The 21,140-nt window shown below is 41.9% G+C and overlaps 1 protein-coding gene across 1 annotated transcript in view; it reads left to right on the forward strand.

Moving 5' to 3' along the window:
- Tmem67 (transmembrane protein 67) overlaps positions 1-15,544 on the forward strand; it is a 54,044-nt gene extending 38,500 nt beyond the window's left edge. Inside the window, exons 17-28 of the mRNA XM_032905782.1 lie at positions 1,960-2,058; positions 2,275-2,361; positions 3,358-3,457; positions 3,551-3,690; positions 5,577-5,717; positions 8,879-8,959; positions 9,432-9,548; positions 12,294-12,410; positions 12,509-12,613; positions 13,269-13,371; positions 14,103-14,245; positions 15,014-15,544. Of these exons, the coding sequence (XP_032761673.1) occupies positions 1,960-2,058; positions 2,275-2,361; positions 3,358-3,457; positions 3,551-3,690; positions 5,577-5,717; positions 8,879-8,959; positions 9,432-9,548; positions 12,294-12,410; positions 12,509-12,613; positions 13,269-13,371; positions 14,103-14,245; positions 15,014-15,094 (1,314 nt within the window). The 3' untranslated portion in view covers positions 15,095-15,544. The remainder of the gene's footprint in view (positions 1-1,959; positions 2,059-2,274; positions 2,362-3,357; positions 3,458-3,550; positions 3,691-5,576; positions 5,718-8,878; positions 8,960-9,431; positions 9,549-12,293; positions 12,411-12,508; positions 12,614-13,268; positions 13,372-14,102; positions 14,246-15,013) is intronic.
- Positions 15,545-21,140: the final 5,596 nt, after the last annotated feature.

A 21,140-nucleotide genomic window follows, 5' to 3' on the forward strand; every position in this document is an offset into this window, starting at 1 on the left:
AAATATCCAATAAAAGAAAAGAAAAAAAGTTACTCAGCAGACTTTTCTCTGAGGGAACAAATCTTAATTTACTGGGGCTAGCATTCCCTGTGGCCAGCAGAAAAACTATGGACTCTTAACTACTTGGAGGTGGTGAGTAAGAGAAGAAAAGAGAGAAAATCCATATATAAATACAAACATACAGACAGATATATATATATATATATATATATATATATATATATACACACACACACACACAAACACAGAATGGATAAAACAAAAGGCATAGTCCAATAACTTCATACACACATACATGTATACATACTTGTATGTATACAGACCTATAGACAAACATATACACATTTACACATAGAATAGTTAGAACATGCTCCAGCAAGCAGGCTCCAAGTATTTTACACATATCTACATAAATACACACAAATGTTGGATGGAGCAAGTTCTAACACACACCCAGATTCCTTATACCTATTTTTAGTGTTTATACCTATTATAAGTGTTTCTCATACATATATATATCCCTACTTGATGGGCGCTCCAGCCCTCGCACTTTATTCTTTCTTACGTAGCTCGTACATCCCGGAAAAATCTTTCAAGCATAAAATTACAATGTGATTACATTTTAGTTTTCTTCTAATAAATGGTTAAGAAAAAAGTGTGTTCCCCAATACCTTTACAAGAAATAACAGTAAGTCATACAAATAAAGAAAACAAATTATCCCCCAAACCCATGTAAGCAACTTGTTATAGATTAATAAAATGTGAACAAGCAAGGTAGTTTTCTCAGCCAGTTCCTCTTAATGGCAGGGAGCAATTTGCAGTTACAAAGAAAGAAGTAATTATTTATTACTCTTTAAAAGTAATCTTGTAAGAATCTCAAAAGAATCATAAATGTAAACTTTTAGACAAAAATCAGTCATATCTACTTTCAGTCCTCAGAATGCATATCTACTCATCAGCAAATCTTAATAAATCATACCAGGAAGCTGAGGGCAAAAATGGGTATAAGGAATCAATTATCACCAGCGTCACGTCAGCCAGTGATGCCATTTTTCTTGTTCTCTGACCATAAAAGGTCCCTATTTAACTAGTAAGAGTGTGTCTCTCTAAACTTCAAATTGTTCCCTAAAGAATTTTTACATCAGAGACAGGAGTAAAAACATTTCAACCTAGCTTCACTAACAGCTTTATTTTTCAAAATGTTTTCTAAGGGTGGTGGTCATTGCTGACAATGTATGTCCCTAAGTTCTTCTCTAGAGCAGTCATTGAATCACCAATCTGCTCCAGCAGCAATGCCTGAAAGAGATCAAGCATTAATATTGTGGGAGCCAGAGACATTGCCCAGTGAGGGGCTAGAAGCCCCCTTAGAGTTTTCACATGACTCTTAGATTGAGAGGGGCATGAGAGCAGCAAGTAGAGTAGACCTGCATAACTGCATGACCTCCTCGGGACACATGGGCCTCTGGGCTGTGCCACACTGAGGCTCACCCATGTGGCTGTGGTAACCAGTGACCTGCATTCCGTGAGTCCTAAAGTCATTTGTCATCCCTCATGCATAACCCTCAGCATATTCTACACCTGGAATATACATAGAGGTAGGAGGAGAGAACTGACCCATACGGTTGTCCTTTGACCTCTACATAAATACATTCCACGGTACATAACACTTATGCACACAGATCGCACATACACACACGCATGCCCTCACATACACTCATGCTCACGCGCGCGCGTACACACACACACACACACACACACACACACACAGAGAGAGAGAGAGAGAGAGAAATATTTTTATTCTTTAAGTTCTTAAAAGTAGTACTTTTATTATTCCTATTTTATATATGATGAACGTGAAATAGAGCTTATATTTCCTGTTCATTTTTTTTAGCAGAAATAAATGTAATAAGCAGGTAACAAGTGGAACCTTTAGCAATCGTAATTCTCTTCACATTGCAGACAGTTATGAAATTCCTGCTGTACTACGCTGGTGACCTGGCCAATGTGTTTTTCATCATCACCGTGGGGACAGGGCTTTATTGGCTTATTTTCTTCAAAGTGAGTGAGTTTTTGAATTTAACCTAAATATCAATATCTGAATACTAGTAAGCAGCTTTTATAAGAAACCTATTTCTGTTCAAACCCATTGAGACAGGTGCTAATCCCCCAGCCCCCACGCTTGGTGTCCCGTTTATGGAGGACAATACTGTTTGCTGTGTGTGCTTCCTTTGTTTATACATTGTGTAGTAATGCCTTGTGTGGTTGTTACTGCAGGCACAGAAGTCTGTCTCTGTTTTGCTGCCAATGCCGGTTCAGGAAGAGCGTTTCGTTACTTATGTGGGGTGTGCCTTTGCTATGAAGGTATGTGTCAAAGGACAGGTTACCAATTTCAAAAGCCTGCTACAGCCCAGTCTTTCAAATTCATTTAAAATTTTTGGTGTAAAGTCGTTTTGATTTTGAAAGAAAGCATCAGTTATTTTATTTTAGGTAGGAAATGTGCCTTTATTCATAAATGTGCCCATTTAAAGTTATACCTTAAATCATGGCTTCAAAAAAGTTATAAATTTGCATTAGCAATCATGATTTACAGCTAATTTAACAAAATATTTCAAGCTTAACTTTTTGTTTAAAATCATAATGGATGAAATACTTCCCATGGTGGATTTTGTCTCTTTGTTAATGAGGATTAAAAGCTAAGCCTGGTGATGTGTTGAGGTTGTAGAAATTAGTATGAACCTTTCCTCCTCATCTTCCTGTGGCAACCACCCCTCGAGCTGTCCTCACCCTTGTGGCTGACGGCTGCTCACACACGTCTGGTAGACCGCATCCCACTGGCTTTTGGAAGTGGTGTCTGCTTTACGCACTGAGAAAGGAATCTTCAACAAAGTTCTCATCCTGTACTTGGATTTTTATCCCTTGGTCAGAAATGCCCCCGGGGTGAGAACTCAGTTTGGATGGACTGTCCCTGTAGCTGAGAGAAGTATGTCTCAACAACACACTGCTTTCTAGCTCAGTTCCAGAGAAGAAAAGACAGCAGGGGCATCTACTGCTTCCACAGGGCTTCACAAGTTACCGTTTGTATAAAGAAGTCAGATAATGTGCAGTGCCTAGAGGAAGGGAATTGTTTATGCAAAGGTTTTATAGCAGACAGGGAAGGAGGATATCTCTTCTTTTTTTCATGATTCTATTTTAAGGGAAAAAAGAAAAAAGAAGGTGAATTAACAGGTGCGTGGCAGTTCAATTCACTTGGTATAGATGTGCTCTTGTGGTCACACTGCTTTGTAAAGAATATGTAGCTTTATAATTACTCTTCGAGTGACGATTCTTTTCAAGTGTTTTGTTGTATGTTATTTTTAGGCTCTACAATTTTTGCATAAGCTCGTATCCCAGATTACCATAGATATATTCTTTATTGATTGGGAACGGCCGAAAGGAAAAGTTCTCAAAGCTGTTGAAGGTAACTGAAGTCATTGTGCCATAATCAATTCTCTAGCTGCCCGCGGCACTCAGGGGAAAGGCTTTTACTCACATGGCCGCCCTTCCTTCCCAGGTGAGGGCGGTGTGCGGAGTGCCACTGTTCCCGTGAGCATATGGAGAACGTATTTTGTGGCAAATGAATGGAACGAGATTCAGACTGTGAGAAAAATCAATCCACTCTTTCAAGTACTTACCACGCTCTTCTTCTTGGAGGTATGAACTGTCACAGAACCATGTGGTGAGGCCCATTAGCACTGCATCAGTGTCATCTCCAGTGATTTCTCAGACCGTGCAGCAGCTTTCTGTGGTGAAGCATTGTTGGCAAAACAGCATAAGGAAATGTCTTTTACATCCCCCCTTATCCTTCCTATAAAACAAACAAAAGCAAAACTTAGATATGCTGTGATGGGGCCTTAAAAGGTCGCTCATCAGAACCACTTTCAAATGTGAAGCTCAGTGGTATAGGAACATCCACATTGTAACAGATTCTCACCACATCTGCCTTCTTTGTTCCTATGCAACAGTTCACAATCCCCAGTTCGCTTCCCTGCAGCCCTAGGTACCACCACTCTACCTTGTGTCTCCATGAATTCTGGCTTTAGGGAGTAGCTTTTGTGACCTGCAGCAGAATTCCTGGTAAACTTCTATAAAATACCTGTGTTGCTCGTTACAGATTGGTTTTAGTAGCTTTCAGGTGATCCCATCCATATACTTTCCAAAGCTTCCCTTCTTTATGATCTGTATTCTCTCCTGCATCAGGAGCACTTCTGCACTGTTGTGCATTTTCTCCTTGGGAATTTGAAGCGAGAGGGTCACAAGTTCAAGGCCTGCCTGGCCTTGAGAATAAGTTCAAGGCCAGCCTGGGCAATTTAGTGAGACTTTGTCTCCAAACAGTTATAGGAAGTGGGGCATGTTGTGTGGGAGGACATAGCTCAATAATAAGGCGATTACTCAGCGTCCAAGAGGCCCTAGGTTCACTCTCCAGCATCTCCCTCCACACAGATTATATGTTTATACTACACGGCATGATTTGATTTGTCAGTGTACATATCTATTATAGAATGACTAAATTAAGCTACTCAACACTTCTCTTGCTTCACATACTTATCTTTTTGGTAAGCAGTGTTTTGTGTTTTGTTTTGTTTTGTTTTAATACTGTTTGATGAAGTCAGGTGTGGTAGTGCAGGACTGTAATCCCCAATCTTCAAAGAAGCAGAAGAGAATCAGGAATTCAAGGTCATCCACCTTGCCGGCCCAAGCCTGATTTACTGTGCCCATTGTTCTGCTCTTAAGGGCGGAGTCCTCCTGTCTTCACCCTCTCCTTATGATTCTCACTTTACACTGTCACTGAGGAGTCAGTTTCCAGCACATGCTTGGGGTTGTACTTTCAAACCATGACGTATGATATTGTGAGAGGATACAAGCTTGCATGATGTCACAGTTGCTCATTATAGGCCACTTTTCATGGTAAAGTTAACAGAAGCACATCTGTTCTTCACTAGTCAGTGACAACAATGTGTCCACCACTGAAAACAAAGCAACACCACAAAAAAAAAAAAAAAAAGATTCGAGGTCAAAGGTCATGAGCCTGTACATAGCAAGTTCCACCCTCGCCTAGGTTAAGGAGACCCCACTTCAAATAAATAAATAATGGAATTTGAATATTTGGTGAACTTGAAAAGGTATTGCATGATTCTGCAGTTAACTTTGCAAAACACTAGAGTAAATAAAATTTTATAGGAACCTTAACTATAAAAATTTTCAAACTCTTTGTTTGATTTTACATGGGGAAGAGACATGGCAGTCAGTGTAATGTACCCATCAGATTTATTTAAGTACAGCTTTATTTATATAAGAAGATGCTTGGAAGGCATTTTGGAATGTATTGTTTTGAAATATCTAGTATAGTTCCTGTGTTAAATATTCGTGAATTACTTGTTTGTTTAATTTATTGGTAGATTGAGGCTTGGTTTGTGTCTGTTTCCCACTGCTTGCAAGCCAGTGTTTCAAGGCAGGTAGAGAAAAGTATTTCAGTTTCAGTCTAGAAACTTTTCCCTTTCTATGTCTGTTTAAATTCTCATTTTTCCCTTTTTCCTCAGGTTGTGGGATTCAAAAACTTAGCGTTAATGGATCCATCCTCAAGCCTTTCTAGAAGCCTGTCAGACTACGCCGCTCCTTACAGTCGCATTTTGAGATACGCTGTGGCTACCACTATCTGGCTGGTGATCGGAATAATCCAGGTAAACGGCATTGCCAGTCTAGACCCCTGCTTGTGCACCTGTGTCTCTCGATGCTGAGTCCTGCGCAGAAAGGTGACAGAGGCAGTGACTCAGGACCCAGACATATGAGCATCAGTAACAGCTTTATCACAGTAACTACGTCGTCTGTACTTCAGCCTCCCAGACCGTTTAAGTCAGCATCCTCGTGTTACAAGCAGGACACGTGTGGCTCTGGAGGGTTAACCAGTTGCTAACGGTCACACAGCTGGAGATGGAACGCTGGGATTTGAACCCAGGCAGTTTGGTGTCAGAGTTCACTTCTCAGCAGTTGTGGATTCCGAAGGGGCTTTTTTGGGGACTCAGATCCAGGGCAGATGTAGGAAAGATATTTTCTTCCTCTTCTTGTTTATATTTTTATATGGCATTTTCTTTACCTGTTTGATTAAATTATCGTTTTTCTTTGGATTGGATTCAAGTGGCATTCCACAATCTACGGGTGAACTTTTACCCCATCCTGAGAACTGACTTTTACAGTGTATGTTTTTTGAGCGTTGGGGACACTGTTCAAACTTGAAGCGACAGAGCTAGAGCCGGTGAGAGCTAGTAAATTTAATACCAGGAGCGGGGACACACAGATGACAGAATCTGAAGTGAGATCCTTTGTTGAGTGTGAGTTTGATGTTTAGAAGTCTTGTGCACAGTCCACTGTGTTAGGTAGCATTCCCGGAGGGAATTTCATGGAGGCCATCTGAGCGTTTCCCCTTTCACCAAATGTAACAAGGAAGTACATATTTCCTTCCCCTTCCACCTTCTCGTGAAAGAGAAGAGCAGAAGCCCGAATATATGTGCCAGCTCCTCGCTGTTGTCCTCGGAACCCAGGAGCCTGCTCTCCACCATGGGGACCTCCAGCCCTGAGTCCATCTCCTGGGCCACAACAGCTGATGGTGTTATAGGAGGGAATTAACTGGGAGTCTAGTTTTTTTCCTCTCTCTTCTTAAATCTTGGGGCAGAAGACATGACTTAATGGTTAAGAGCATGTACTACTTTGACTCTGTCACTGTGACATACACCAATGACAAAGACAAAAGCTTAGCGGACAAAAGATCCACTGGACTTACATTCCAGGTCACAGGTGATCACAGAGTAATGTGAGGGCAGAAAATCCAGCAGGATCGTGAAGCCTCCCTGTGGAGCAGGACTGCTTACTGGCCACCCATGGGCTCTGGTGTGACTAGGTTTCTCATACAGTGCAGGACCACCTACCCAAAGAACCGGGCTGCCCAGAGGTAACTGGACTCTGCTATGTCTGTTAATAATCAGGGCAATCCCCAGCAGACATGGCTACAGGCCAATCTGATCTGACCTCAAATTAACCTCCCTTCTCAGGGGACTCTTGACCATATCAGGTTGGTGGTTTAAGCTAGCTAGAATCACGTTGGTACTCCTGCAGAGGACCAGAATTGTGCCTCGCAACCTACTGTAACTGCAGAGAGGACGGACGGCCTCTCCAGCTTCTAGACACCTGCAAGCACAGGCACAAATACATGCTCACCAGCAGATGTGCACACACTTAAAAGAAGTAAAGAAAAATTTTTTTCAAACAACAAAAAAAAATCCCCAAAAAACAAAAAGCCCAAAGAGCCTTTTCGAAGTACCGTTCAGTATCCTCTTGGCTAGAGCTCAGTCCTGTGGCCACACAGAACTGTGCTGATGCCCTTCGACTGGGCATCCATGTGTCCTGACCAAAGGACAGGTCTGTAGCTAAGAAGAAGCAGGGAAGGTGGTTAGGACAGTAGCTGGCAGTCTTGCCACCGCCTCACCTCATCTGCTGCTCCCACTTGGCCTTCAGACCAGTGAGGAAGCCTTTCTGTCTGTTCTAAGGTCATCCCTCAAATATCTGTGAGTTCTTTGCCTGTTTGCAAGTGGGCCTAACTGTAAGGCGAGGTTCTGATACTAAGGTCTAGTTCCCTAACTGGTTCTTCATTTGTCTATAAAGGCCAGAAGCCAATTGCTGGGCGGAAAGTACAGGTGGGACTTCTGGGTCCCCAGAGGAAAAGGAGACTCAGGGAAGGGGAGAAGGGGCTTTTCTAAGATGCTTTGGAATGAGAAGAATGCACCAATCATGTAAGGTCTCCAGGAAGCTAGGGCCTGCAGCCTCCACTGTGGGAGGGTGCCAACGACATTTGGCCGGGACTAGACGGAACGAGCCACTGAGATTAGGGCAGGAAGAGAAACGGAGATAATACGTTGGTTAGGGCACTCTTTTCTAGGCATGAGGTATCTGTGCCCAGCAATTGTGTTAGTAGGCAAGTTAAAAGGTAACAGAGTTATGTGCGGGCCTTTTATCCACAGACTCAAGGGTCTTGGGAGTGGGCTGGTAACGAGACCCTCTCCTGGAGCAAAGGTGGGTAGAAAGAGAAGCTGGGTCAGGGCTGGCGGTAGCTATCCCAGAGCTTAGCCAGATGGAACAAAAGGGAGCTGGGAAGGGTGGTCACTGGCAAAGACAGTAGCATTCTTAAAACTGCACCTAACATCTAACCTCTTCATAAATGCGTCTAACAGTCAGGCAGGCTTCAGTGTTCACTCCTTTTACATTTTAAATCTTAACTGTTAGTGTGTTCTGTTCCTTAAGAGAGAGAGAGAGAGAGGGAGAGAGAGAGAGAGAGAGAGAGAGAGAGAGAGAGAGAGAGAGAGAGAGAGAGTGTGTGGTGGTGGCAGGTGGTGGTTTGGTTTTAGGGATATACTATAAATGAGATGCTATGGAGTCTCTAATCCATCCTTAGGTTAAGCACGCCTTATGTAATAGACACTGTTGAATCTGTGTGAAGCCCTAACACTTACAAGGGCTAACTAGACTATGACAAGTGCTATGAAGATATCTGACAGCGATGTGAGGTAGTTAACAAAGAAGAGTAGAGGTTAGGATTGGAGAGTGGTGGGGAGGGCTCCAAATATGGCACTTTTCAAAATGGTCACTCAGGAACTCTTGACATAATTCCAATCTCACCGCCTTAGGGGATAGACTCAGAACAGATAAATGGGATTTTATCCCAGGGGAACCTTTAGAGGCCACTGTGTTCTTGGTTGGAACTTCTGTTTTCTTAAAATAGTCCACTGCGATTATTAAGGACGGTGGACTTCCCGAAGGAGGCAGCATGCGTGACTATGCCTTGCTGTTTCAGGCTGTTTTCTTTGCTGCCTTTTATGAGAGATTCATAGAAGACAAAATCCGGCAGTTCGTTGACCTGTGCTCCATGAGTAACGTGAGTACTCTCTAAGATTATCTTGCGACTGTCACTTTCCACTTTGGAAAGACAGGTATGTGTAGAGAAGCATTAAAATGTGCCCGTACATCTCACCAAGCAGCTCTACAGCAGTTTAATAAGTTGGCTTGTGATGATCGGATTGGTAATCTAATTTTCAACCAGCTATTAATTTGAAGAATAGATATATTCTTCCACAAGTTAATACTCTTGCCTTACCTTTTTTCTTCTTTATCTGCAGTTCTTAATTATGAATAATTAATTAGTGATTCATTCATCCTGCAGCCCCTGAGGGTTTTTCATACATTCTTAGAAAACAGCTCTAGTCTTCTTTCCACTAACTTTATACACAATAAACAACATTGTTTCCTTGCTAATTGTTATTTTGGGTAAAGGGTAACAATTTTAACAAAAGCTTACTTGGCCGTTTTATGGAGGAGCCCCTGATCGCCTCTTTTTCCGCTCTCTGCAGGTGTCAGTGTTCCTGCTGTCCCACAGATGTTTTGGATATTACATTCACGGCAGGTCAGTCCACGGCCATGCAGACACCAACATGGAGGACATGAATATGAACCTTAAGCGAGAGGCGGTAAGAATGTAGTCCTCACGAATGACTTTTGAAAGTCACAGGGCTGCCAAGTAATGACCGAGTACGAATGGAGCCTGGGTTTGTCTGCAGTCTCCATGTGCATGGATCTCAGAGTAATCAAGTGCACAGAAACGGTCTTCCTCCTCTGCAGGGCGAGAGGGGGGATGTTTGAGTTAGGAGAGCACCAGTGCACTGTGACTAATGGATGGAAGGACAGGCTGCAGTCATCAGTGGTTCTTAAACAAGAGCGTGTCAATGGCAGCTCTAGCGAAGGGTCAGGCTCACAGGATCGGGACACAGAGACTCCTTTCAGTCAGTTAAAAATGAAGCAAGCCGACACTGCACTTCCTGCTGTGCTGGGAAGACTGAGCGTGAAGACAATCAAATCTCTGGTCTAACCACAGTTTTATGGGAAGAACAGAGTCCAGAGGAGCAACCGAGGCAGAGCTGATAGAAGTCCTTAGCACATCCAGTGTGCAGCGCGCCACAGAGCACACGGCTGACTGTCTGTAACAAACCAACGGCGTAAAAGGAGAGGAGGGCTGATGGTGGGGGACAGGAGATGCTGCTTGAGGGACACAAGGAAACAGGGCAGTGAAGCTTAAGATACCGAGAAAGTCTGACGTAATCATTCGCTGTTGTATTAAGTGATTGTGTTAGTTATAAAAATGACAGTGGCGGTTGTTTTATTAAGTCCTTATTAGAGACTCACAAGTGAAATGACAGGATCTGAAGTCTGCAGTAAAATACCCCAAATAAAAGAAACCTGGGGAGATAAATGAAACAAAGATTGGCTAAAGGTTGATGATACTGAGACCCGAGCAAGGACACCCCAAAAAAGAACAAGGGGTGCTAAGAAGAAAGCCTTGGGGGTTCACTGAGCCCATATCTGTGACTTGGAGAATTTAGGAGCTAAACCCTCCCTCAGCTCTTAGAAGCGACTGTGGGTTGAAAGGTTACCTGTAATGATTTAAGCCGGAAGCCCCTGGGAACAAAGATGACAACTGAGGAGTGCCATCAAAAGTGTACCCTTTAGAAAGCCTCAGGAAGTGAGTAGTAACTCAGTTTAGTTTACTATCATAGGACATATGTGTCAGTCACAATTACAAGACAGCAAATTAGGGTAAAGTGCATATAACTAATATGTCAGCGATATTGATATCTAAAACCATGGTGTTCTCTCTTCAACTTGCCATACTTTTGTGAAGCTAATGGTTAATAAAATGCGAACCATAAAACAGGTGTTATCAGGAAAGTTTTTACAACTGGAAAATGTTTTGAGTACTATACGTCAAGAGATTCTTGGGACTCTCTAGTCTTAGACTGCTTATGTGGATTTTAACACAAGGAAAATTCTTAGAGTCTAGATTTTTCCACAGGAAGAAAGCATGCAAACGTTTGAGATGATTATGTAAGTTGGTTTATCTTTACAATTAAACCTCTGAAGTTAGTGCTTAACTATTTTATATTAAAGATGGGAGTCCACTGTCCTCATGTCAGACAATGAGGACAATTTCAGTGGCAATGACTTTGAAGGGGACAAGGAGGAGGATGCAGGCATAAATGTCTTGGAAAATGCCTAGCAGGACTAGGGAGCAACTGAAAGTCAACGAGAATCACTACTCCACACATGATCAAGTACTAGCAAGCCAGTGGGTGCTGTGTCCCCAGCACTCCAGCTCTCCGCGTGTGCCCCAGGGATGGTGAAGCCTGAGCAGAAGGAGACCCTCGAAGTGAAGGAGCTCAAGGCCCAAAGGATTCCCGGCATTGTTGGCTACCGACCAGATGGAAGCTACGAAGACTGGGGGTCATCAAATCCAACTGAGCAGAGATGTCAGACTGTGCCTGGGTGATTTTCCTATGATGCCACTTTTTATATATAAATAAAAGTCATCCTTTCTACCTCCCTAAATGGTTTATAGACTATGTATGTATGTATGGAAAATTGCTCAGGATATGATGTTTAACAAAAAAAAAGTGTATTTCCAAGTGTTGTCATTGTTGTTGTTGTTCTGTGTATGTTTGTGACTTAGAAAAGAACTGGAAATGATGTGCTTTAATATATTCAGTCCAGATATTGAAATTTATAGCTGATTTTTTCTTGGTTCCTTTTCATAGTTTATACATTCTTCATTCTCCACAATTTCCTATACTTTGTTAATTTAAATTTTTATTCAACATAGAGAATCTCATATATATCTTCCTTTACGTTTGTGGAAACCAAAGGCTGTCCTGCTCGCTGGCTGGGATCAGGCGAGAGAGAGTAGTAAGTTCTGAGAAGGAGTCACGGAGGCAGAATCTGAAGGGCCGTGAGCCATGAGTGGGAACTGGCTAGGCAGTGAGCTAGTGCAACACAGTGAGTTCGTGTTCGTCGTGTATAATCTGTGAGAAGGTATCCATACTTCCACTGTTCAGTCTTACAAACGTTAAAGAAGGTAAGGTTATCGCTGTGAAAACTAAGATACAAACTATACAGTGAGCTCAGTGGTTTAGAGCAGAGTACAGGAGGTGACACAGCGACGACGGGGAAGCTGGAATGAGAGTGAAGTGACTGTGACCACAGATCTGTGGGAAACTGTGACCACAGTGAGAAACACTAGTGTTCGTCTCAAGTCCAGTATCAGCAAGATTCCATTAGATTAATAAATCTTGTAACGTGAACAAGCTGAAGAACTTTCTTTTTTTAAAAGGCCTTTTGCAATCATTTCTATCTTAATTTAAACCCTTAAATTTTTTTTTTTTTAGGAAAATTTGTGCAGTCAAAGAGGTTTGGTGCCCAACACGGATGGGCAGACGTTTCAGATTGCCGTTTCCAGTCAGATGAGACAGCACTATGACAGAATCCACGAGACATTAACAAGGGTCTGTAAAGTATCGCTCACGCGTATTTCACCATCCTTAGGTCATTTAAGTCCCGCATCAGGCGCGCTGTGCTTACACGTTTCTCTCCTGCATATTAGAGAAATGGCCCTGCCAGGCTGCTGAGCTCATCAGGGAGTACCTTGGAACAAAGTATAAAGGCATACCACGCAATGAATAAGTTCCTCGGCTCTTTCATTGACCACGTATGTGTCTGTCTGTCTGCCTGTCTGTCTATCTGTAGCCAGGGTGGTCTGCTGGCTTTGGAAAGTTAAATAAGAATTCAGTTATATCTTCACTCAGCCGTGTCAGTGAACCCGTCCTTTTGTTTTCTGTCATCCTAACACATAGGAATAATAGTTTTTAAAAAAGCATTTGCAGCCACTAACAACTTGGGGTTTAAACATAAAGTTAGATTATCTAAAAGAAAAATGTGATTTTAATGTGCCCATTAGCAAATTATGACTCCCTTATATATGTCCCATAAAATTCTATTGTAGAATTTTATACTATACTAGAATGTATGTCGCCAAAATGTTATTTCACATTGAAATCCTTACACTATGATTGTATTTTTAAAAAGCATCTTATAAATCAATTTTCAGATCTTAATTTTAAATTAAACTAAAATCTTAAAGATTTTCAGTCTTAAATTTAGAATTCAAGATTTAAAATATTTCTAAAATATTTTTAATATTTAAAAATTAATATTTATTAGTTTAAATTCTAGCATAGTGATTCGTTTTATACAAGTTTTTCTTTGTATGTTATTCGTTCTCAGCTTTTGTACTTCTAATTTTTCATTAATTAGGAAGCACTGACTTCACTACAGTTTTTTACATGACTGTCTTTGCAAACTAGGTTCATAAGGAAATGGATTACTTCATAAAAGACAAGTTGCTTCTCGAAAGGATCCTCGGGATGGAGTTCATGGAGCCCATGGAGAAGAGCATCTTCTACAATGGTGACCCTCGTGTCCTTGCTGAGCCTGCGGCCTGTTTGGGGGAGGCGGGGTGCTTGCAGTCATTCTTCCATTGATCTTTATGATTTCATATAGAAACGGTGGGGACTTAATTAGGCCAGCCTAGTCAGATGGATTCTGAAGTGTGTGAACTGATCCAGTATGAAGGTCACGAGACAGGAAGAGGTGTCATTAAGGAATATAGCAGGGCAGCTCTGGGGAGGGAGAGGAGGCGGACATTCGGATTTTGTTCTTGTTTACTTTCCATGGTGACGGGATCTACAGCACTTATCAGGTCTTTTAAGAAGGTGTTCAAATCCCCAAAAGGACAGAATTGTGTGTTGAGACAGAGGACCAAACTGTAGGGAACTGACACAGGAATTCCCTAATGCTCATGCTATGACTTAGATTCTTACCTTTTATTCTTTTCTTAGACACTATCTCTAAGATTAGTTTAGCTGTTAGCTCTATAAGCAGAGGACGAGGATTCAGTAACTGCTCCTTAAAGGTGTTTGTAGCATACGCACTCTGTAGCAATTATCAACATTTGCTTTGATGTTGAAACTCCTGCTTGTGGGTTTTTCTGCGTGCTCTGACTAGCACTTTAGACTGGCAGTCTGAAGCACCCTTTACTTTAGTGTGAGCCATGATGTACCTCATGTTTAATCTGCTGTGGCTGGGGTAGCACGGACCTTTTCTGTCACTGACTGACACATCTTCCATGGTTTTCCTAGATGAAAGTCATTCTTTCAGCAGTGTGCTGTATTATGGGAACGAGGCCACTCTCCTTATCTTTGATCTGTTGTTCTTCTGTGTCGTGGACTTGGCTTGCCAGAACTTTGTTTTAGCATCCTTCCTCACCTACCTGCAGCAAGAGGTGAGTAACAGCATATTCTGGTTTCTCCTAAAGCAGCCATGTTAGAAGTGAGGGTAAGTATTTTCTCAACAGAATGTGAGAGCATCCACTTTGAGTAGGCTTGGTGAATGTTTAGATTATGATTAACACCACCAAAGGAAAGAAGAACCATTCAACAGACCACACCGCACTCTGCCCCTGGGGATGATAAATGTTCTAGGATCCAGTGGAAGGAAAGTGGCTTTAACGCCTAGGAAGATACTTACATACCACCAGTCTCCCACATACCAAAAGTGAGCACGAATTTTCCTAAGTCCCATTCACACACAAGGAGCAAACACTGGGCATGTGGTTCAGGGCTGTACTCAATTGCACACAGCCTCACTGTGGGGACCATTTCAAGAAATGGCAGCTGTGCTGGAAATGCCGTTATTGGTAGCACCAAACACCCTCTCTCACGAAGGATAAATGAGTTTCTACATGATGTATTATTCCTGGATTTAGAATCATAGCAAATTCTGCCCTTACCAAGGAGATGTTTTTGATCTTTCCATAGTTTCAAGAGTTAAATTCCTTAAGTATTTAAAAGTATATTCTTGCAAGCATGAGAAGTATGTATATAATTCATAAAAACATTTCTTAATATGTATATTTTTAAAATAAATATATCTAGTAATTAAAGTATCTCATTCATGATATGAAGTGGTTGGGAAAATTAGCTAGTTTAGTTTAGATACTTTAAATTGATTTGCATATTTAATTTTCTTCTTAAATGTTTTGCTTTTCTAGATTTTTCGATTTATCCGAAATACAGTAGGACAAAAGAATTTAGCAACCAAAACACTAGTGGATGAAAGATTTCTGATCTAATCTGTGATGCAAAACCTGAGGACTCAGTATAACGTGGCCAAGCCGTGACGTCAGGCTATCTTTTGTAAAACTCGTAATACATATTATTCTTCCTTTTTTTATCTACAGAAAGATTTATTTTTATAGCTTGTAAAATATAAGATATAGTAGAAATGCTATTTCCCCATTATTTGTTGTATTTAATTTTTAAATAATGCATTAACGCTGACCAGGAGGCGAACAAACAAACAAAACAAAACAAGCCAACCCCTCCCAATCCCACTTTCCATGCTCTCCCAGGCCTTGATGGCAAACTAACCCCAGCATTGTCGTTTCAGAACAGGACCTGCCTGCTTTTCCTCACAGTTTAAATCTATTTTTCTAGGCTCAAAACTACTGTTCTGTTCAGTATTTTCACGTTTTATTAATATTCATGGTTAAATAAATTTTAAAAGGTATTTTCAGATTTAATTTGGTTTGTGTTACTGATGACTCTAATAGCTCACCCTGTCTGTCAGTAGGTAGGTCCGTCCCCACTAGACAAAGCATCCAGTCCTTTTATGTACCTGGTTCCTGATGTCATTACATTTGTTAAACTGGGTGATATTTTTCACAATATAGGATTTTTTTACGCACTTTGATATTTTAAGAGTACTTCTCCAAAGTGTTGCTTTTCAATTATGACTAAATATTACAAATAATAAACCATAAATATATCATCTTATGTTGACCACTTTATTGAAAGCAAACTTCGACTTCATGAGGCAGTAGCTTATTTTCTACTAAGGAAAATAAATGGATTCAAGACATATTTACAGTGAATCCTGAACCATGTAGTCGATCTTTCTCTATTTCCCCTCAGCACACTCTTAAGTATGCCTTTTCATGGCGTGTCATGGACTTGAGAGCCCTGGTGCTGCTGACTGCCACACCCCGCCACAGGTCTGCTTCCCACAATGATGCTGTGCAACCATGCAAACGCAGTGCTGTGTACATACTGTATATATCTGTGAATTGAAAATAGATAATAAAATATTTTACATTGCTATTTCCTGTTTGATCTGTGTCTGCCAGAAGAGGTAGCATTCAGGAGTGCAGCGCCCTCGGGGCAGGGTGTCCAGCCACTGCCCAAGCTGGACCTTTCGTTTTGTGGATGACTGAACAGAACAGGGAAGGAGGAAAGGTTAAGTGTCCGAAGGGCCTCAGAACAGGGATGTCTTTATAAAAACGACAGAGGTGAATAAATGAAGCAGGATGGAGTTTCAAAACCACCTACATAGAAGCAATTCAACCTTCTTCCCTCAGTAAATAGTTACTACCAGGGTAAATGCTTTAAATACATTTCAGAAGTCAGGATCCGGCGCTGCACTTGCTGAGGATGAAAAGGGAAAATACTGTGAGGTGTTTAATTAGGTTTTTTTTCTTAATACCTTGTCACACCTGTGTTCCTGTTTGCCAAAGGATGGCAGCCATTTCTCAGTGCCTCTGATGTACCGGCTGGGTTTGCGTGTCAACTTGACACAAGCTGGAGTTATCACAGAGAAAGGAGCCTCCCTTGAGGAAATGCCTCCATGAGATCTGGCTGCAAGGCCTTTCTCAATTAGTGATCAAGGTGGGGGGACCCAACCCGTAGTCTACGACTGGTGCTGTCCCTTGGCTCGTGGTCCTGGGTTCTATAAGAAAGCAAGCTGAGCAAGCCAGGAGAAGCAATCCAGTAAGCAGCACCCTTCCATGGCTTCTGCGTCAGCTCCTGCCTCCAGTTTCCTGCCCTGTGTGAATTCTAGTCCTGACTTCCTTTGGTGATGAACAGCAGTGTGGAAGTGTAAGCTGAATAAACCCTTTTCTCCCCAGCTCGCTTCTTAGTCATGGTGTTTCATTGCAGCAATAGAAACCCTGACTAAGACACCTACTTTTTTTTAAGTCCTGTGCTCCCCTAGAGTGCATGGTTTTCCCTTGGTATGTTTTCTTTTTTGTTTGTTTGTTTGTTTGTTTGTTTTCTGTAGTACCTTTAACAGTTTCACCCAGTTTCTAGCAGCCCTGGCTGTATCTTCACTCCTGCCACTCCACAATGAAACGAATCCTAGAGGGCTCTTTAAACCGCTGTGTACTTTGTATCCTTGTGGGCAATCGCCTAAAATCCTTGTATAAACAGGCTTCTGCCACTGGAGAAATTCAGACTGGGGGCCACACAGGTCTCCATGAGTTTTCCCTCAGTGCTTTCAAACAGGAAGCTTTTGTCCGTGTCCTGTATGTTAATATTGATCAGCATCATCTAAGGGAAAGTCTGCATCACAGAACAGAGACAAGAAGCAGAGCACCTTAAAGAACATTTGCCAGGTCTGTCAGGAACAGCTTAGAGTTCAAATGAGAGGTTTTTCACTTACCAGGAAAATTGCTACATCTTTAATAGATGTAGTCTGTTTCACTCAGTACATGGGATGTCCCATAGAGTAATATAATAAGAATTTATATTACTATTCAACAGGAGTTAGGGTGGAGACAGGTCAATGGAAGAAGACCTTGCCTAGTGTATTAGTTCGAGTTCTCTAGAACAGAATTTATATGATGACCCGTATAAGTAGCACAAGTAATTTGAATAGAATACAAATACCATTTTTTGGTTTTTAGTTTTTGTTATACTATGTTTCCACTCCTTATCTTTCTTGTTGGGAGATTCCGGTCCTCCTAGAAGGGTTAGGTAGATGCATGCCTGGGGTATTTTATACAGACTAATTCATCCTGAGCCACACTTCAGTCCTCTGCCAGGAAACAAGAGGAATCACTGGGTGGCTTAGAACCCTGAAATTACTCAGATTATGCTGTCCTAAACCCATCACCCTGCCATGCATTGCCTTTTCCTTAGAAATGCCCAATAAAGCTGTGAATCCCTCATGCCTGCCCATGGGTGCTTTCCTGTGTGGTCCTGCACTCTGCCTTCTGTTTCTAGATCCCGGTAGTAAGAACGCTCATGTGTTACCCTCGTTTATCACACAGAGGAACACAGGACAGTCTCAGGTTTGGGAAGAAGATGAGGTTGAAAGGATATAAGATCCCTAGGACTGAGGTAGCTGAGGGGGTTTGCAACCCCATAGGAAGAACAAGAATATCAACCAACCAGACCTCCCAGAGCTCCCAAGGACTAAACCACCAACCTAAGAGTTGGCATGGAGAGACCCGTGGCTCCAGCTGCATGTGTAGCAGAGGATGGCCTTGTTGGATATCAACGGGAGGAGAGGCCCTTGGTCCTGTGAAGGCTCGATGCCAGGGCAGAGAGTGGGTGGGTGAGTGGGGGAGCACCCTCATGGCATCAGGGATTGGGAGATGGGATAGAGGTTTTCTGGAGGGGAAACTGGGAAGGGGAATAATAGTTGAAGTGTAGATAAAAAATCCAATAAAAATGAAAAAAAAAAATCATGAGAGGTGACTGGATCATGCAAGTCCTGACTTCTCAATGGCTCTATCCATTGATAAATTCATACAGAATGGGTTATCAGGAGATGGGTTTTTTTTAGGGGGGGATGTGCTTCAGAACGGTCCTCAGCCCCCTGTCGTAGCTTCCTGCCCCCATCATGATGTTATGCTTCATCAACCAAATAATGATTCCAGCTGTCTGTGAAGTAACACCGTTGAACTCAACCAATCTCTCCTTTAGCTTTCTCAGATATTTTTCATGCTGCCTGAAACCAGCACACCTCTCCGACCTTCAAATAAATACAGTCAGCCCTCCAAAATCGGAGATCCAAAGATATAGCTATGTGTCAAAATTTATTTCTGTGTGTCCAAACTGAACACATGTAAGTGGAAACACTTTCCCTCTTTCTTGTTTCCTAAAGAACACAGTCTAACAACTATTTACATTTCACTTACACTGTAGTAGGTATTGTGTGTAACCTGATGCAGATTTGAAGTATGTGGTGAGATCTGAATGGGTTATACGTAAGTACTGTATGCAGAAGTTTGTAGAAAAGTGGTGACCCGTTTTAGTGAGCGTGAGAGTGCAGAATAAAGCCAGAGGGTGCCACCAGAATGCCACCAAGATGGCAACAGTTTAAAATTTTTATCACGTGTTGTCAGCACTGTTAGAATAGATAAACTTTCATATTATTTTTTCTACATGAAGTTACCTTAAGCTGAAACTTTCCAACTGACCACTGTGAAGACTTCCCCCCAATCAACAGCAGGTGGCAGTGGAGAGCACACAGAGCCTTTCAGAATGGGGCAGGGCTTTTCTTAAAAAAATAAGGAAGGTGTCCTCTCTGGACTACCAAGCCTCAGAAACTGGCTGCCCTCTAGCCCTCGGCTTCCCCACCTGTCATCTGTCACTTCACTGGTTCTCTCCTTACTGCACCAGCGTGTGGGGCAGCTCAGCCAACCGGCACACTCTGTCCCCACTCTTTCTAACCCAGGTTTGGAATTAAACACTAATACTGTCAGCTCCAAGGAAGAGAGTCACAGCATAAGAGTGGCCTCAGATCACAGAAAAACACACTACCTAATGCTTATAAAATTTATTTCTACTCATTCTAATGTAATACCCAATTGCATTAAAATATTTTAATGGGTACTATATTAAGTTATGCCCCTTCTACAATACTATCTCCTAATTCTTTAATAATTCATTATATATCTAATGTTGCAATATGAAATGTCTACAAGGCAATATAATTCCAAAGATTATGAAGCTTAGCTTATTTTCTTGGAGGTTATAGCAAGGTTGAAACCTCCATACTAAGAAAAATTATTATTTTTGCCAGTATAAAGGGATTCATGCATGTGGGTGTGCCCCCTTTTGAAGTATTTGCACTTTTCAGTATTGCTTTATTATGTTTCTAGTCTGTATCACTTCTAGGCATTTACTTGATTAAAAAGAGAAATTAATCACACAAACTCTTGATTGAATGGGGAGAGTTATGGCCAGCCTGTTAGCAGGTCCAGTTTCCAGCAGCAGGAGCGCCTACTTTGAGCCTGTTTCTTTCTTTTGAGGGACAGTGGCATTTATCCATACTTACCCAAAATTATGGAACTGTCGCTCACTCAAGCAACTTCCTAGTCATTACTTGAACAAACCAGCAACCTCCTTACACATCTTCCAGTTATGAATCCTTTCTGTTTGTTTGTTTTTACAAATGGCATGAAAAATATAAACAGGACTTTTCACCAAATATTAGCAACACAGTCCACTCCTCAGTTGTTTGGGACACATAGGTGCTGTCAAGACTTTTCAGTGAGTTAGGGGCTGGGTCACCTTTGTTCTCCATCTTGCTTGTCTGGAAATGGAGATACTCAAGAAACACTTGAGAGAGAGAATAGCTAACACAGACTTTGATTGGCGTTGGCTGTTGTGATGATCCACCTCCCCCTGCCCTTACTGTTGGCTCCTCTAGAGCAAATAAATTTACAAAGACATTTCCTGTGTTTGTGAGTGCCAGCTACTGAGCCTCTGTACTAAAAAACCAGTGGATAACAGAAGACAGAGGACAAGTAAGTATAATCTGTAAAGTGTTCATTTTGTTCATTCTGTAACAGTAGCAGGGGTGTGTGTCCTGCAGCAACCGGGGATCATCTCCCAGTGCTGGGCATCAGAAGTCTGAAAAAAACAAAAACAAAACAAAAAAAAAAAGCACGCCACAGGACTCAGGATCCGGCTCCTGTCTTCTGGAAGCCATGGAGAAGATACCATTTCTTGTCTTCACTGGCTTCATCTCTTGTTCCTTCCTTGTCTGAAAGCCAGTCACAGAGCTTTCTCCGATCTCTCTGCCCCTTTAGCCCCCCTCTTTTGATTATGAGGAGAACGTGGTCTACAGAATCAACTAAGCAGGGCTCACAGAGGCTCACAGAGACTGAGGGAACAATCAGAGCCTGCATGGGTCTGGGTTTGGTGCTCTGCATACATACGTTATGGTTATGGTTATGGTTATGTATCTTGGCATTCTTGTGGGACTCCTAACAGTAGGGGTGTCTCTGAGTGTTTTTGCCTGCACTTGGGACATTTTCCTCCGCCTAGGTTGCCTCATCCCACCTTGATATGAAGGTACATGCTCCATCTTGATTTGATATGCCATGTTCA

The sequence above is a fragment of the Rattus rattus genome, chromosome 1 (assembly GCF_011064425.1).
Source record: "Rattus rattus isolate New Zealand chromosome 1, Rrattus_CSIRO_v1, whole genome shotgun sequence".
In the NCBI taxonomy this organism is placed as follows: Eukaryota; Metazoa; Chordata; class Mammalia; order Rodentia; family Muridae; genus Rattus; species Rattus rattus.